Source organism: Pezoporus occidentalis, unplaced genomic scaffold (genome assembly GCF_034315485.1).
Source record: "Pezoporus occidentalis ecotype Australia unplaced genomic scaffold, CSIRO_AGI_Poc_V1 ctg111, whole genome shotgun sequence".
NCBI lineage: Eukaryota > Metazoa > Chordata > Aves > Psittaciformes > Psittacidae > Pezoporus > Pezoporus occidentalis.
In genome coordinates, this window is record NW_026912898.1 from 1194241 (window position 1) to 1211237 (window position 16997).

Genomic DNA, 16997 nt, shown 5'->3' on the forward strand with positions numbered 1-16997 from the left:
CCCCATACCCCCAGTTTTTGACCTGGGAGGAAAATAAGGAAAAGAAATATCGAGCTTTTGAGTCTAATTCAAGAGTCTGGTTTTTATCAGAAGCTACGAGGCACGCCATTCTAAGAGATAAATCCATCCGAGGGGAAAGCTGCAGCATGCCACTAAAAAATCCCACCCACCAGCAGTGCTGGGGTGTGTAGGTACTTTTATTCCTCCAAATCCACAGGGCACGAAGGCTAGTGCACCAAGCGGGAGGATCAACCTTCCTGCCTCTGAGCCACCTGCTTTGGAATGAGCACTGAAAGTGCAGCAGTGAGAATCCTGAAGCACGAAATTAAGGAAACAGGAAAAGGGATAAAAATCAGGATCAGGGAAGAAAAGAAAACGTTAAAAACCCTCTGTAAAGGACTCGGAGGCTTTAACCTAAGGGAGAAGGAGCAAAGCCTGTCTCTGCGCCAAAGCTCCTGAGCCCAGGCAGGCGGGGGACAGGCAACCCATTGCACATCCCCTGGCAGAGACACCGGAGGAGGACGCAGCCTGTGTTGGCCACTTGGCACGGCGGAGCCTGTAGGTCTCCTGCCAGCCTCAGCTGTGCTTCCTCCCCTGCACTCCCATCGCGGGCTATTCAGCCTCAGCTCAGCCATGCCAGCAGTGCTGGCATCGCTCCCCTTCACCCCCTCACTGGGAGAACAGGAAAAGACAAGGAGCTGCTTTTGCGTTCAGCGGTACACCCCCAAGCGGACAGTGAGAAAAAGGGGGAGAGAAGGCACGGACAAGTTTTGGGTAGCTTGCAGAGGCGCAGACTCAGCTGGCCGGCTCTGGAGAAATGCTCTCAGAAAGCACTTGGAAGCGATCCGACTGGGGTCACTGCCTGTCAGAGCCACTGCTGCAGTTTCCTAGGGTAAGAGCTCCACTGAGTCGTGCTCAGCAGGGTTACAGAAGTGTTCAGTGTTTGTTACCACAGCTTTCAATGAATAACAATTCATCAGAAATAAGTGGTGTGGTTTTGTTGTTTTTCTTTTAAGGGCATAATGTTTTCCTACCCCCTTTTAACTACTTCAAATGTCTTTGAGCTTGCTAATGAGGTGCCCTGCTCCTCCCATGCAGCCCCAATATCCCTGTTTCTACATCTCTTGCCCTCCGCACCACAGAAAGGAAATTACTGCTGGCTATGAAGCTAGATTCAGCAGTGGGTTGGGTCTGGGTTATTCTTCCAACCTCCCCATCCCATCCTAAAACCCAGGCAAGGCAACTGGATTGCCTCTGCCTTCTCAGAGGATACATGACACGACTGCCCCCAAAAGCCCTTCCCTGATGTCTCCAGAGTCAGAATGGATGGGGCTGATGTAAGTATGGTAATAGTAACTTACTGAAAGAAGATAAAACCTGGAGCCTGGCATAGGCTACAGTTACAAGAAATGAGTTAAACCAGCTCCTGGTTGTGCTAGCACCGGGATGCTCTGGTCACAACTCAGGGAAGGCTTCTGACTTGGAAACACTGCACAGAGCAAGCGCCATTGACTACAGGCTAGGAAACATGCATCAGTGAGAAAACCAATGTTGATGTGATTTGCCAGTGTCCATCTTCCTTGACAGGTCTGTGCCTATTCCTAAAGAGCAGGGGGAAGTTCACATCACGCTATGCAACTTCATTGCTGACATTAGCAGCTTATGTTACACAAGTAGTACTGTCTCTCTTCTCACCCCACATACATCTGATGTGCTGGGAGAAAATCCTTCTCCCCTGTCAGAAATAGCCACTTCACAGAGAGGAAGTCAGCTGGAAGGTGCTGGATTCACAATCAGGGAATGCAAGTTTGAGAGAAAATATGTGACAGTGAGAAGCATGTGTGTACAAACCAGAGACAGAAGTGAGACCGTATGAAAAGGAGCACTCAGTAAATGTGAGAAGGTGATAAAAATAGAGGGGTTTCATAGTGAGTGCTTGTAGTGGTGGCAGGTAAGTGACAGGCTACAACAGAAAGCATGTGTGTGACAGGGGAGCATGCTGTATGGGAATTTGCTTAGTAGACACAAAATAGAAGAGGACAGTACACGCAAGACAGTGTGTAAAAGTAGGAGCTAGGGAGAAGCGAGGATGCTGTGACTGGGCATATCTACATGCATGGCACTCATGCACTAGCATGAACAAGAGTGAGAGAAAAGAGCAGTGTGTGTGGTGAAAACAGAGTGAGAATACCCTCTGAGGGTATCACTGCAAATGGAATACGATGAGGCACAGGGAAGGCCAGATAGAGTACATATATGTTCTTTATTTATATATTCACCTCTGTATGTGTGTATGTGTAAGCATGCAGGCTTGCAAGGCTGGTGCAGCGGGATAAGCAAGGGATTTCTATATGCAAGCAACCACGAGCACTAGTATGCAGGATGGAGAGGGAGCACAAGAAAAGGCTTGGAGGAGGCAGGGAGGGGAGAGAGGAAGAGAGGATGTGAGTGTAAGAGAGCAGACTGGCACTCCAGGAATTGCATGCGCGAGGGAGCTAGAACTGTATGTGCCAGAGTGAGTTTATTCATCTCCCCTGCTATATTCATGAATGTGTATGTGTGTATGTGTGAAGGACCACTGGTTTGTGTGAGTGTGGCTCATGTCCAAGCTGTGATTCTTAGGGCTATGATTCTATGTACATGCGTGACGTATTTAGACATACAGCACGGGATGCATTAACCCTTAACTCCTGTTTACAGAAAGCACCTCGAAACCAGCTAGCACGCCTGTCATCACTTCAAACTAAATTCTATACTCACACTTGGCTCTTCAGGCAAGAAACCCAGCTGGCAGTTCTCCACTGAACAAAACCCCGTACCCAACAAATTTGCTTCTCCCGTCTTTCCTCCATCACTCTCTTTCGCTCCCCCCGTGGTGGAAGGGAAGGACATACTGTTTTTACAGACAGATATAGAGGTTCCTCTAACCTCAGCCTCTCTGGGCAAAACCAAAATAGAAATAAAACAGAAGGAAAAAAAAAAACCAAAACAAAACAACAGAAGAAACTTAACGTTGAATTCCTCAGGAAGGTGAAGAATCCAGGAGCATTACTACTTGCGATCCAAAGTGCTGAGAAACAGTGCTGTGGGTGGAGGGGGTACCCACCTTCACCCACCCCTCTTTGCAAATCTCACTGTGCCCCCCCAAACTCCCCCTTCTGCTAAAGCATAAATACAGCAGCGAAGTCAGTCACATGCAGTGCCCTCTAACCATAGGATTCACCAGCAGTGATCTCTCCTTGGCTTATTTCCTGAGGGAGGGAGAAGGTATAGAGAAGAAAGGGGGGAGAGGAAGCCCTAGCTTCCAGCTCCATGTTTCAGGCTATCCTCAGTCCATCAGCCTCAATTCAAGCAGAAGGGTCTGGGGAGATTGCAAGAAATAACTCGTCACATACCTTGCAAGGAGAAGAGGGACAGGAAGAATCCCAGCACCCAGATACTGTGCAGCCAGTAGGTCCTCATGCTTTCTCTGTCACTCTCTCCGCTTCCTCTGCCTTTTTCTCCTTCTCTTCGCTTCTCTCTCTCGATTTATCTTTTTTTCCTCTCTTTTTTCACCCCCCTTCTCAAAGAAAATGGGATTCGTGTCTCCCTTCAGTCCCCCTGGGCTCTGCTTTACCAGCTCTGACAATCCAGTCGCAGCGAGAGCTGACCTGTGGTGCCCAGTTTCCCAAATAGCCTTGCACTCTCCCCTTCAAGTGCTGGAGAAAGGGGGGGTCCAGGTTAGATGCTCGCCGTAGCCTGCGCTGGCTGTAAACACAGAGAATCTCTCTGTCTCTCTCCTGCAGCTCCAACTAAATGCGACTGTACTTAAACAAGCAATGCCTTATAGGACAGCGCTCAGAGCAGAAAAGATCCCACCTCTGCCACCTAGTGTTGCAAGCCAGCTCATTTATTTTATTTTTATATATATATGAATACATATATATGTTATGCTATAGAAATATGGTTCCCTTATTCCTCTGCAAATGTATCTCTTGGATTACAGGTCTATAAGGTACGCTAGGCTCAGGAGTCCTGAAGGCTCCTGCTGACATGGAAAGCTTATTCAGCAAAGGAATATCTCTCATTGCCACAATAAGGAACGCAGTGGGGCAGGTTTGGTTTCTCAGCAGAGTTCTGCTTGACAAATTCTGAAGCAAGGGTCTCTCTGGTGCTAGTGTCACTGCTGGGCAGTACACAGGGGCCAGAGGGAGATTCGAATGCACTGATCCTAGTAACAGAGCTGCCAAGGCCTCCAGGAAAAATATAGCAAGCATCAGGCTGCATCAATCTTTGCTGGATCTCCCATGATTTCCCTGCAATTTCAGAGGGACCAGAAGGAACCCTTCTGTGTAGGAAATTAGCTTGCAAAGCCACTGTTTGCTCACAGAAGGCTTCTCCCACTACCCCTCTCCTTTCAAATACAGGTTCCTCCTACCATACGTAGCATGAGCTATTTTTTTTCCTAAGGAGTAATTAGCTCTTGTAGCTCTATTGCCCCCTAAAATCATTGCCTCTGGTGAGAGAAACAGCAGTAATGAAGTACTACTTAACATTCACACTGGGCTTTTCATCAGTCACTCTCCAGGCATTTCACTAAGGGTGTCCTTTTGCAGCTGGGGACATGGAGGCAGCGCGACTGCGCAATCCATGACAAGCCGGTCCCTGGGACGCAGTGTGACAGCCCAGTGCCCCCTCCTCGGGCCACATTGCCTCCTTCACTGTGGTCACCACTGCCAAAGGGTACCAATCTCCAATTCACACGTTGCAGGTGCTTAACACAAGGTGAGCTTGCATGGGTAGGAAAGGTGCGTGGGATTCTCATCACTAATGACGCTGCTCCAGAAGTATTGCTCTAGAGCAAGCTGTTCTTGCAAGCAGAATGCACCAAGCCTGCTTCCCTATGGGTTCTTGTTTCCAAAATCCCTCCTTCATCCCGCTGTAATGAAAGCCAGATCTTGTTATATCCCCTGTGACATCTGTAGGAAAAAGAAACAGCATGCTATGGCTATCCTAGAAACGCATGCTTCTTTCCTAGTGGACCAAAATGCACGTTGCAATGCAATGCAAAATGCAGTCACCTGGCCGGCTGCTGTCGGGTACCACCTGTGTTATTCATGCTTTTTCCCCTGTGAAGGAGTGGGGCATTACCAAATAACCAGGTTTGAGGAGACATGCATAACGGAACAAATTACTTTTCAGCCTTGCACCCTCTTTTAAATGTGGTTGTAATTAGTTGCATTGAAAAATTATTGGAAGAACATATGGACAAAACAGATACACACGTACTATCAGCTAGGCTTCATTTCCCAAGGAAATCAAACTAAGAATATTAGAGTGGGTTAAAGTCGATTGACTCCAGTCAGCTGCAGGAGCATGCTTCTTTTCATGGTTTTTCTTTTAAGGGATTTTCATCCTCTGACACTGTATTGGGTTTGCCTGGCAACATTCTGGTAGCAGATGGGGGCACAGGGGCCAGGGAGCAGAGGGATGCCTGAAGGAGCTGTAACCTGTGGGAAGCCTGTGCTGGAGCAGGTTTTCTGCAGGACCTGTGGCCGTGCAGAGGACCCGCGTTGGAGCAGTCTCTTCCTGAAGGATGCACCCCATGGAAGGGACCCACTTTGGAGCAGTTCATGAAGTACTGCAGCCTGCGGGAAGGACTTACATTGAAGAAGTCCATGGAGGACTGTCTGCAGTGGGAGTGACCCCACACTGGAGCAGGGGAGGAGTGTGAGGAGTCCTTCCCTGAAGAGGAAGGATTAGCAAAGACAGTATGATGAACTGACCACAACCCCCCTTCCTCGTTCCCCTGCATTGTCTGCAGGGGTGAGGAAGTAGAGAAAAATCAGGTGTAAAGATAAGACTGCGAAGAAGGGAGGGATGGGGAAAAGGTATATTTTAGATTCAGTTTTATTTCTCATCATCCTACTCTGATTTTATTGGTAATAAATGAAGCTAATTTCCTCAAGTCCAGTCTGTTTTGCCTATATATTCTACAGCATCATATGCATTCATACTCTTCCACAGATCTTCTCCTCAGTCCCATACATGGCACCAAAGCTCATCGGCTATCTATCCCAACATCCCAGCTACCCACTAGCACATGCATAACCCCATCTCTCACTTACCTTACATATAATCCACAACTTACCACTTTCATCAGATCATTATGCAACCATTCAAAGTCTATACTACCTATGGACTTCTACTCACAACCCTACGTATGATCGCATAATATTCAGCTCTCAAGTTCATGGACATATCACTCTTTGGATATGAATATCCCATGGCCTGGTGGGCTCAGTCTCTTTAGAGTCTCTGAGCATTTATGTCACAGAAATAGTATAACAATAATTAATAAATAATAATTAATAAACAATAAGTAATAATGAATAATAAAGGGATTTTATTTCTGCTCCATAAATTGCACAAGGATAAGATTTTTGTGAGATGATGTTGAACCCAATACTGCCCCATCCAGAATGGGCAGTGACAAGTACAAGTCCAGAGAGGAGACACAAAGGAAGAAGCACTCTCTCAGGCAGCATCTTACCCTTCCCTGGAGAAGACAGCGTGACTGAAAGGAGAAGCAGTTCTTTCTTACAACCTATTTGACATACTCATAACCTTCGAAAACATTCAGGGCTGGATTTTGGCTCCCTCTCTCGTGCTGAGTCATACCAATGGGCTTACTCGGGACATTAGGCTACTAAATATGAGTAGGAGTATCGGATTCTGTGGGCTGAAATTCTCTGGGATTGGTTTCCAGCCAAAGGAGAGGCCACTTTTCACATGGACAAATCCCTCAGCTACTTGTGTACTGTGAGGGCAAAAGCAGAGCAAGAATTGCACTCACCTCTCCTTAACACCCCCAAACATTAACCTCACACCCCCCCCCCAACAAAACAACACAACCAACCAAATCCCAAACCCCACATTAGTCCTTGTTCTTCAGTCCTTTCTTTTTAAATCACTACAGTTCTTCCACTTGCCTCAGAGTTCACAAGGCAGAAGAGCTACAGAAATATCAGCTATTGAAGAGCACATCTATAATCCTGTATTAAAAAAAGGTTGAATTCTGACAGAGCTCTGGATGATTGAAAGCTGGCTACTTCCAATGCATAATAGAAGTATTTAATTAAGGCTGAGTGGATGCATTTAGATGCACTGTGCATGGATGCTTGTCCATTTTTTAATAAATAAATGTGCTTTGTGCTATTAACTGTTTAAGTACTCACGCTTCCATTTCAATTTCCTCTTAGCTTTAGTCACTTCACGTAATATCAATATTAACTTGATTGTGCAGTGCACACATAATAGTTCCTCTTCCAAGTTTTTATACTAAACCTACCATAAAAGACTTCTGCAGCAGGCACGTTAAAGTTGGTGGAGGAACTTTTCACTTTTCCATTACAGATCTTTGCAAATTACTGTTATTTAACTGTGCAAATGTCATGTTGCATTAGCACAAAGCAAAAGGCTTAGTGTTTTTTTTTACTTTAATAGAAATAGTATTGAAAACACAGTTGGCCATGCAAATTTTGCAGGGTTTACAGAAGAAAATGAGTGGTTCCAAAATGTGAAGGTGAGAGAGCTTGGTAAAGAGAGCAGGAGACAAGAGCCATAGATTACCCAGGAGTGTTTTTTACTAGATGTTTTAGTGTCCTGTCCTGCATGTCTGTCTCTGACACATGTGCATTACTATTTGTTTTATTGAGTGTTGTATTGGTGTGTTTCATGGCATGTCTTTAGGGCTAGTGGAGCTATGATAAATAGAGCATTTTAGTGTGATTTAGAAGAATGTTGTAGCATGTGCTGCGTGTGATCTTGGGAAAGGGAGTGGAAGGAGATGTTGCCTCAGCAAGAAATACTCATTTGTCATGTGGTTCTGTGAAACCCACCACTGTCCAAGGTCAAGGACTGCACACTGTCCAGAAATGTGAGTTCTCATAGAAGGGATGCGCAGTGCATCAAGACCATGATAAATAGTGTCACACCCGATTAGGCTCTTTATGTAGACTGAGAAAACACTGTTCATGCTGCTCACTCGCCTTCAGCCTGATATTCAAATGAAACCAAGCCTGCTCAAACCACACTTCCCACCTGCCCTTTCCTTTCAGCCACTTCATACTCATTTATACTCCCCTCAAATACCACTCTCGGCCTTTCTGTTCCCCCCACCCCACACTTTCTCTCTCTGCTATTTTGTTGTGAAACCCACCAGATGGGCAAAATGTCTTTTTGAGGCTTCCTCAAGAGAAGTGTTTTCTACCAGGTTTCCTCAATAATCCAAGCTAAAAGTATCCTTTTTTTTTAACATATACACACCAGGCCAGTAACTGAGGAAGGTAGCATGTGGCTATATAGCAATTCTGTAAGATAAAAATCCACAGTAATAGCCAACCAACAAGATAGCAGCAATGCTTGAGGTAGACGGAGGGTAGAGATGGAAAGAATCCTCATTTAGTTTCAACAACCATGCCATGACACAGTGGAGTCTGAACAGAGAACCCTTGGAGACGAATGACATGAACTGGTACAGCATGAAAGACAGAGAGTTTTTCCAGCATTAGCCATAGCACATTCTCTACTATCTGGATCACACAAAGGGTATCTCACAAAACTCATTTGCCAACAGTATACACACACATTGACATAGTTGTGTAAGTAGAATATAGACTAAACAGCATAGCAGATGCTATCAATGTGTCTACCATGCTGTATCCATGAAGCCAACTCCTCCAAGGGGAGCCTCACCCAGGCCATGTTGAAAAAGCCTGAAACACAGGCATACAGAACCCAGCCTCTGGGGGAATACACACCCAAAGTTGTGCAGAAAGGGCTTCTACTCTTTGAACATTTGTTGGGAATCTGCAAGTGTGAATGACAACAAGAAAAATAACATTGGCTAGCACCCCAACAAAAGTTTGGCAGATAATCTTTGGAGTTGTCATGTTTTCTGTGGGAAAAAGAGTCATCTCTTTCAAGCTAGGAAAAAAAACCCTTACAATTAATTCTGATCAGCTCTTGTGAACAGCAGGGAATTCACAATGCAGAGGGAGAAGTGTTTACACCGCAAAGCCCTTCTTACATCCAGCATTATCTGGCTTCTGCAGAGGTAAGAGCAAACTCTCAACGTTACACAATGCCTTTTAAGACAGTGGTTTTGCAGTCCCCTTTGTCTTTAAAGTCCAAGGAGTGCTTGGCAACACAGACCTTTCTTACCTCCTTCTGGGATTCAGGGCTCATTCCCTCACTACCAAAGCCATCTCCTTGTAATAGCACCCAACTCCCCTAGCACGTACCTTGCCCTGTCCAGAAGCAGCCTTTTATCCCAGCTGCTGCTTTTCAGGTCTTTAGTCACAGATGAGGGCCTTGTGCTTCCCTCCATTAACTCTCTATGTCTGCTGGATAGGAGCTGCTGCATGCAGAAGCCCAGCTTCCTGACCCATGGTCCTAGCTAGTCAAGCATCATGCTCCCCAGGTGGTACTTCCACCTTTAAGCTAAGGCTTGTTGGCTTTGCTAGATATATTGCCGCTGACTTTAGAGATAGGACCGTCCTATTTCTAGGCTCCCTGTACACGTCCTTTGCTCTTCAGGGAATGACAGGAAGGGAAATGTAGCCATTTGCCAGCTGCGCCTGGTTGACTGAGCTCCAGCTGATCTGTCTGACACAAGAAAGTCCCAAACAAATGACTGTACTTATCACCCAAACGAGATATAGGTGGCAAATGATATCACTGTCACTGTGTGCAGTGAGAACTGTCCACATATGTGGACAACCTGACATTTCCTAGACAGAAACACAGAAAAGCAGCAAGATTTTTATACCATAAATGTTTTTTATGCGAGGTCGTCCATACAGTCTGGAAGGCAGCTGGAGCTCGAGCCATGTGAGCATTCCCATTGCAAGAGTCTTCTTGCAGTGATTCACAACATCCTTCAATTACCAACTCCCAGACTGATGTTTTCCAGACCTAGTCTTTTACCCAAGGATGGATTTTTATGATCTTGTTTTTATTTTTGAAAGCTTGAGCAAGCAAGGTTTGGCTGTTTAAGATACTTGGGACTGGGGGAGTGCTTTATGATTAGTGGAAGAAACAATTTGTGCCTTTTTTAACAGTTCCAGTGCAGAAATTACTGTGGATAGAGAGTTGAAAGGCAAATAATGTGGGACAAGATTTGTAGCAAGAGGCAATATCTTTTATTAAACTAAAGAACATAGCTGAAAAAACAAAACAGGTTTTCCAGGCATATGGGCTTGCGTGCACAAAAGTGCATCCAGACTTTTAACTGTATGAAGTCAAATAACTGACAGTACTTCTCCCTATAGATCTTCCCTCATTTATGTCTTTAGTCCATCCTAGCAACAATACCACCACATCTTGGAAGGGATGTCAAGCCTGTGGTGGTGAGGACAACATTATCCAAAGGAATAGAAAATATGCAAACATAGCTACATTGAGTAGGTCTTCATTTGGCTGTATCTCATGTCCTGGAAAATGTTACTTGGTTTGCACAGCATGAAGATGCTTGGGTGTCAAAACTGTGCAGAGAGTAATGTTTGTGTAAGCAGGGCTCCACTCATTTCTATGCATCCCTGAAGATCTACTCTCAAACCCAATGAAAGCAGTTGAAGGACTCTCTTCAAACCCAGTGGCCCTCGATCCAGGTCCCCTAAACAGCACAGACACTAAGGTAGTCCTTTCCCTCACTTGCTTTGTATTAAATGTACATGTACCTTCCCCTGCCATCACTTACAGGTTGTGCTGCAGGGGTGGTACAGAGCCGTCACTGAGACCAAGGCCTGTTGTGCTAGGTGCAATACACAAGGGTGGTGAGAAATAATTTCAAGCCATTGACACCAAGTGCCAAGATAGGCAAACACTGAGCAGAAAACAGCCTACAGCCCACCTACTATTTAAAAAAACATGTGATGCAATTGCAGACTCTTACTTAACAAAAAAACACAAGGAGGCAGCTTTAATATTGACATTACCTGATTTCTGCTAGCCTTTGCAATTTTAACTTCTGCCAGTAGCTTCCCTTTCAAAGCAGGATTTCTCTCCTGTAGCTATTTTATCAGACAGAGGATGATCAGGAGGTTAAAAAACACATTATTAGCATTAATGACTATTATTATTTATACCCCTGTACAAGCTAAACAAGTATAAAAGAGACAGTCCATTTCTCCAAAGAGCTCACAAATCTTATATATGATGAGGATTCACAGACCCTGTATCAGTAGTAGAAGAGGAGAATAAGAAGGAGGCCGGACAATTGCATTAAACCCAAACCTCTTCTGCAGCTTGGGGAAGATGCTGCCTCCTGGGGCCTGCTTCTTCAGCCAGGAATAATACAGGGGTTTTCTCTACAACGTCACTTTTCTCCACACTAAGTTATTCTGTGCTACTTTCTCCCTTCTTTGCAGCAACATTTTAATCTATGGGCCCAAAGCCCATGCCAGTAATACACAAGTGGCAATATCCAGAATGACAGAAATAACCAGGTTTTGTGCAGTTCTGTCCACATGTACATCAAGAGCCCTTTGCATTCCTATTTTACAAATGGGGAGACTGAGACATGTGATAGTGCCATAGCTTTCCCCAAGATCACCTACTTTTATACCCAGAAAGTTACAAACTGCTTCTCCTGAGGTGGTTCCATTTGTTCTCCAAGCAGTCTCCTTCATCAGTAGAGGCACCTCATTGCCAAAACAGCATCCATGTTACAGTTTTCCCCACCAACAAAGCCAATAAATATTGTGAATTTAGACCAACAGATGCTTCTTTTGTAGGTAAACTCAGAGGTTAACACCTTAGAGAAGGAGGGCAATCCAGTGGTAAATGCAGCTTCTGCTGACTTGGAAAACTTGATTTTATTACAATATTGCTGCACCGTAACACTCAAACCAGTTCTACATCAGATGTGGAAACCCCATGAGGGCCTGGAAATTTTGGAAAGTAGGTTCCAAGTCCTTTCTCTGTCACAAACTTTATGGGTCAGTTTAGACATTAAGGGAGCTTGGATCAAGCTTTTTTTTCTCATAGGTTAAAATGGACAAATAGAGCACACTGATTCCTTACTCATGGTAAAGAAATTAGACAGTGTATAAGAATGCTTTTAATCTGTACATATTTTCCCTCTCAGTACAGAATTCAGTTTCAGTATGTAGCCTGGAGAGGCTATGTCTTGTGTTGTAAAACTGAGACTGCTGCATGGCATTCCCAGTGGATCTCAGGGCAAATTCAAGACCAAACAGTGACTAGATACCAGACTGTGCATGATTCCACCTCCAGGACAGCTCCACTTGACAAATAAAAGGAGCAGAGGATGGCATATTTTGAGGCTATATAGGAAGTATGTTGCTTGTACTTTGACAGAATGTAAAAAGCTAGAAGGACCATTCTTCAATTTAAACAGGAGAGTTTTGCTACTAAAGGCAGAAGGTATCTATGGCTGCCATGAAGCTGTCAGTGGTCACAATTTAAGAAGGTCATAGCAGAGATTTTCAGTTAGTTATTCAATACTCTTAGACTCTGTTTAGATAGACTGAAGATATCCCAAGGTCGAACTTCTCTGTGGTGCAGACTCTTAGCTTATAAATGCAAGCTCAGGTGTTGATCAGGCACATATTCCAGAGTCCCCAGCACTCTGTTTGCCTGAACACGCTTGGTGAGTCACTGGGTCAACAAGCATGTTTATGCAAGCCTCCAGCTGGCTCTCTGAATGCCAGCCACAGGGACAGGATGCAAATGTGGTCCATAGGCTTTGGTCAAGACCAGTTTCCTAGCAGAGCAGGCATAGCTTCAGTTTAACTTGTGAATTTCTCCTGCTCCTGGAATGCTATCTTCCCACTCCTAATAACAAGAGTGTTCTTTATCGGGCTATTGTCAGAAAAGTAGATCTGGAAATTGTATCGTGCTGGACCTTGCTTCAGTATCAGTTGAGCCTAGCTTGAATTAAGAAAGAGAAAAGTCTGCTCCGAGTTACATCAGGAACTGATTTAGAGACTATTTTCGCTACCTCCCAGATGCTTTGCTTTTGCCAAACAGAGCCTGCCTGTATTGGGAAGTCTAACTGCCTAGACAGCTCCTGGATAGTTATGAAGTTAGCGTATACCTCTGCAAATGAAAGCTTGTTTTTCACAGAGAAGCTCCAGACTAGGACTGGAATCAGTATAATAGAGATTCTAATGGAGGTGCTAAGAACAAATGGACCTTGTGAGGCTCCTCTGGCTCTCCAGAGCCTAGGTGGCACCTGCATGCTTTGCAGCCCAACATCAGTGTATGAGGGAAGCTATATCCTAAAATAGGCACTGATGTGTGTCTTATGGCACCTTAGCTATACTCCCAGGTACAGGTCAGGGGAAACAGATCCCTTAATACTGGAAAAGAGGATATTCAGAAGATACGTTCTTCCATCTGTGTTGAGCAGCTTGGTTTGTTTCTGTGTTCACAGGTACCTTGGCAAAGGCAGCAGTACATCAGACCCTTATTCTGTGGCTTTCTCCTTTACATCTTGCAGTGGTGTTATCTGAAAATAGTCTTGTAGAGGAAGGCGGGGAAAAGAGGCCATCTGCAGCTTCAGCTGTCAGGCTGGTGAAGGCAGGGGCAGGGAAGGTGTAGATTTGGATGACAGCTGCCCAGACAAATGGTAGATGAGTGGGGGAGCTTGGTGATGAAAAATTGTACAATTGAAACAGAAAAAAATAGGAAAATAAGTCATAACTTCAATGATCTGAGTAACCAGCCCCAGTGTTCTCTTATGCTGGGCTTTGCCTTGGCTCTTTAAGGTCATGCTTCCAATGGATTCTGAGCTTAGAGAGGGTTCCCTCATTTCTTTTCCTCTGGTTTCTTTCTAGGAGTTATGACCTGAAACCTCCCTGGTAGCTTTCCAATGGCCTCTGCAGGGCTTTGATGTGGGATTTCCTCATGCTGCTCTGCCTGTCCCAGCTAGATGAGTACCTTCTCTGGTCCCACAGCTCTGCTGAGGCTGGTTGATATCCATGCCTACAATGTTGCTGTACTGGAGATTCTGATCACCTCTCATTCCCAGGCTGCTAGATCCCCCATGAAACTCAGTCTCACTTACTTTGGGTGACTCCTTTTTTGTCTGAACTCTGTGAAACTAAGTGGAAAGAGCAGGACTAGGCTCATGCAGAAATGCTGTCAGGAGTAAGCCTATGACCTTGCACCCAGCAAGCAGAGATCTTTCTTACACCATGGAATGTGTTGATTAATTGTAGATGGTCAAAGTCACTTGTAAGTTATTTATCATAGTCATCATTAGGTGTCATAAGGGACCTGTAAGAAACCTGGTTAAGAGGGATCACTCCCATCTTTCTTCAGCTTTTATCGTGCCTTTGTGCCAGCAAAGACCCATGGCTGGATTAACCTCTTATTTTCTAAGGCTGAAATAAATGGATGGCAAAAGCCAAGGTTTAGGTGCAGGGAAATAGAGCAGCTTGATGATGATTATTTCCAGAGTCAGTAACAGAACCCATGTCATCTGGGTGCGCAACAAGGGCATTACTGATGCCTGCTCTCCTCATGAGTCAAACCCTCAAAATTAGGATAAAGTCCTTGTGCCAGTGACCCAGCAATTGAATGAACAACGCAAGGGAATATGCACATCTACTTTGCTACTCTTGACTTCTGGATGTTATCACTCGTGCATCATCAGCATAGGCTTTGGTCTATAGGTTAGTATGTTGCTGAGAAGAGTGCAGGACAAAGAAAAACACACATATTACCCCACTTGGGTCTCTTGTAAACCCATCCATAGTTGGCTGCTGTAGGAGTCATGACCCCAAGAGTCATAAAAGCTACAGCTTCTTACTAGGACAAATGAAAACGCATTATCAGGCCAGGACTCCCAGTGCTAAGGCATGAGTGCTATTGTCTTCTTGGTATGGAAAACTGTACCTAAGGATCTGCCCAGAAAGATGCAAAGTGATTTCTCTAGACATTTTCTAATGGGTGCCTCTACCTGCAGTCACTGCCATGAGCAGAATAGATCCTTTCCCTTATGAATATGATATCCTCCAGAGGAGGTGGAATTTAAAGGTTGGCACCCATTGTAGCCCAGGAGCTTTTAACTTGTTGGACATGCTTATTTGACTTTTCTCTCAACTATGGCAAACAGTAGTGAACTGACAAATATCCATTTTATCCAGAAGTTGACTGATAGGAATGCTGTGCCGCAATTCCTTGAGGAGAGTGAAAAAAAGAGTGCAATATTTTGGAGAGAGAGATTTCTCCCCCAGTCCCAAAAGGTACACTTATAGAAATCTGTAAACCTCTGTAAGATTTGGGAGTTTGTAAAAAGACCTGTAAAATTGAGGAGTAAAAAGAAGGAAGGAATGAGAGAGAATATAAAGTAATTGCCTAATGTACGCCTTTAATGAACTAAAACATATTCTCTCCACAAAGGGCTCATAAGGGAAAAAAATAAGATACCTCCTATACATCTTCAATCTTAGACTGAATTATCTGTGGCAATTGGACCTGCAGCCTCACATGAGAAGGTCTTATAAAGAGGAAAGGATATTGTAAGACTCCTGTATGCAAACGCAACCAATTAATTCAAGAGCATCATTGTTATTTCATTTATATAGCACCATAGGGGTATGCAATGCTTTACAGACGATTAGGGGCTATAAAAGTTTAGCGAAAAGATGAAGCAGAATGCAAGAGGCTGGCAACAAACTGGAGTACAAGCCCTGACTAAAAGCTCTCACCACCCTGTTTACGGTTTGTTTGTTTGTTGTGGTTGTTTTGGGTTTTTTTGTTTTAAGGTTCAAGGAGTGTTTTTTGGCACTAATCCCTTTTTACAGGAAGGGAGAGGCAGTTAAACATGATGGTTGGGCCTGTTCCAAGGATGCAAAGTTAGAAAACATTCTCATTAAAACAGGTCTGAAGAAACAAAACACAAACATGCACTACAAGAAGCAGGGAGATAAATCTGAGATAAACTGTAAGTCATTTCCTGAGAGCTCAATGCTTCAGTAAATTGGTGGTGCAAACAGAGACTGCATATGCCCAGAAATGACTGGCTGAGGCTCCAATTAGATGGGTGTTATGTGCCTAAGTTGAGATAGACATGCATAAAGCACATCCTGTCACTTGTGTCCTGCATTTGCAGCTGAGAAATACTCTTGGATCCTCAACTGGTTTTTACAAGCCAATACCAGGAAGCATCTTTCCACCAGCAAAACCAGCATGCGATTCAAGATTCCAGATAGAGATCTTATTAATGGGATCTAGATGGGTTTTGTACTGCAGCGCTAAAATATTTCAGGAACAGCTGGACCTTAAATCTACCCAGAAGCTATACAATGAGAACACAGCAGCTTTCTCAAACAACATGTACTTTTCTCATAGCAGCATATGACATCTGTGCTCTATAAATGGCACTAAGCCAGGATTTTAAGGATGAGTTTTACTGCAACAGTTGTGATCTCAAAGTAGGTAGGTCTTTAAAGGTTGTGGGTTTCTTGTTTGTTTGTTTTAAATAAGAAATGGGAAAGAGTTATTTGCTTGCTTTGCTTTCAACAGGAAAGGTCTTTGAAAAAATCTGTTATTTTGTTATCTTCCCTTTAACATTTTCCATCTATCACTTTTATCAAAATGGTCAATGAGAAATTTTATTTTTTGAAGTAAATATTAAAAAGTAGTAAAAGCCTTTTTCTTTTTGTTCATTAGGAAATTTTACAGTTACAAAATAAGCATTTTTGTTAAAAATCTTGACTGAAAAATTATACATTTTTGATAGGGTGGAAATGGGGAAAGGGGTCCTTCCCCTACACTCTGAATCAATTTTGGTTTTCAAAGTTGCAGAACTGTGTGCTCAACCAGTTGATTTTTCCATCAGCTCTGGAGTAATCCCTGAAATGATTTTTCATTATTCCCCAAAGAAGATGGGCTTTTTATTGCTATTGTCCAACAGTGATCACCAGTGATGATGAGTCACCTAAAACTTCGAGTCTAGTATTAGCACACTTCACAGCCTCTGG

General features: G+C 44.1%; 1 protein-coding gene across 1 annotated transcript in view; it reads right to left on the minus strand.

The window, feature by feature from the left end:
- Window positions 1-3819, minus strand: part of LSAMP (limbic system associated membrane protein) — a 987084-nt gene extending 983265 nt beyond the window's left edge. The window contains exon 1 of the mRNA XM_062632662.1: window positions 3396-3819. Coding sequence (XP_062488646.1) covers window positions 3396-3462 — 67 coding nt within the window. The 5' untranslated portion in view covers window positions 3463-3819. The remainder of the gene's footprint in view (window positions 1-3395) is intronic.
- Window positions 3820-16997: the final 13178 nt, after the last annotated feature.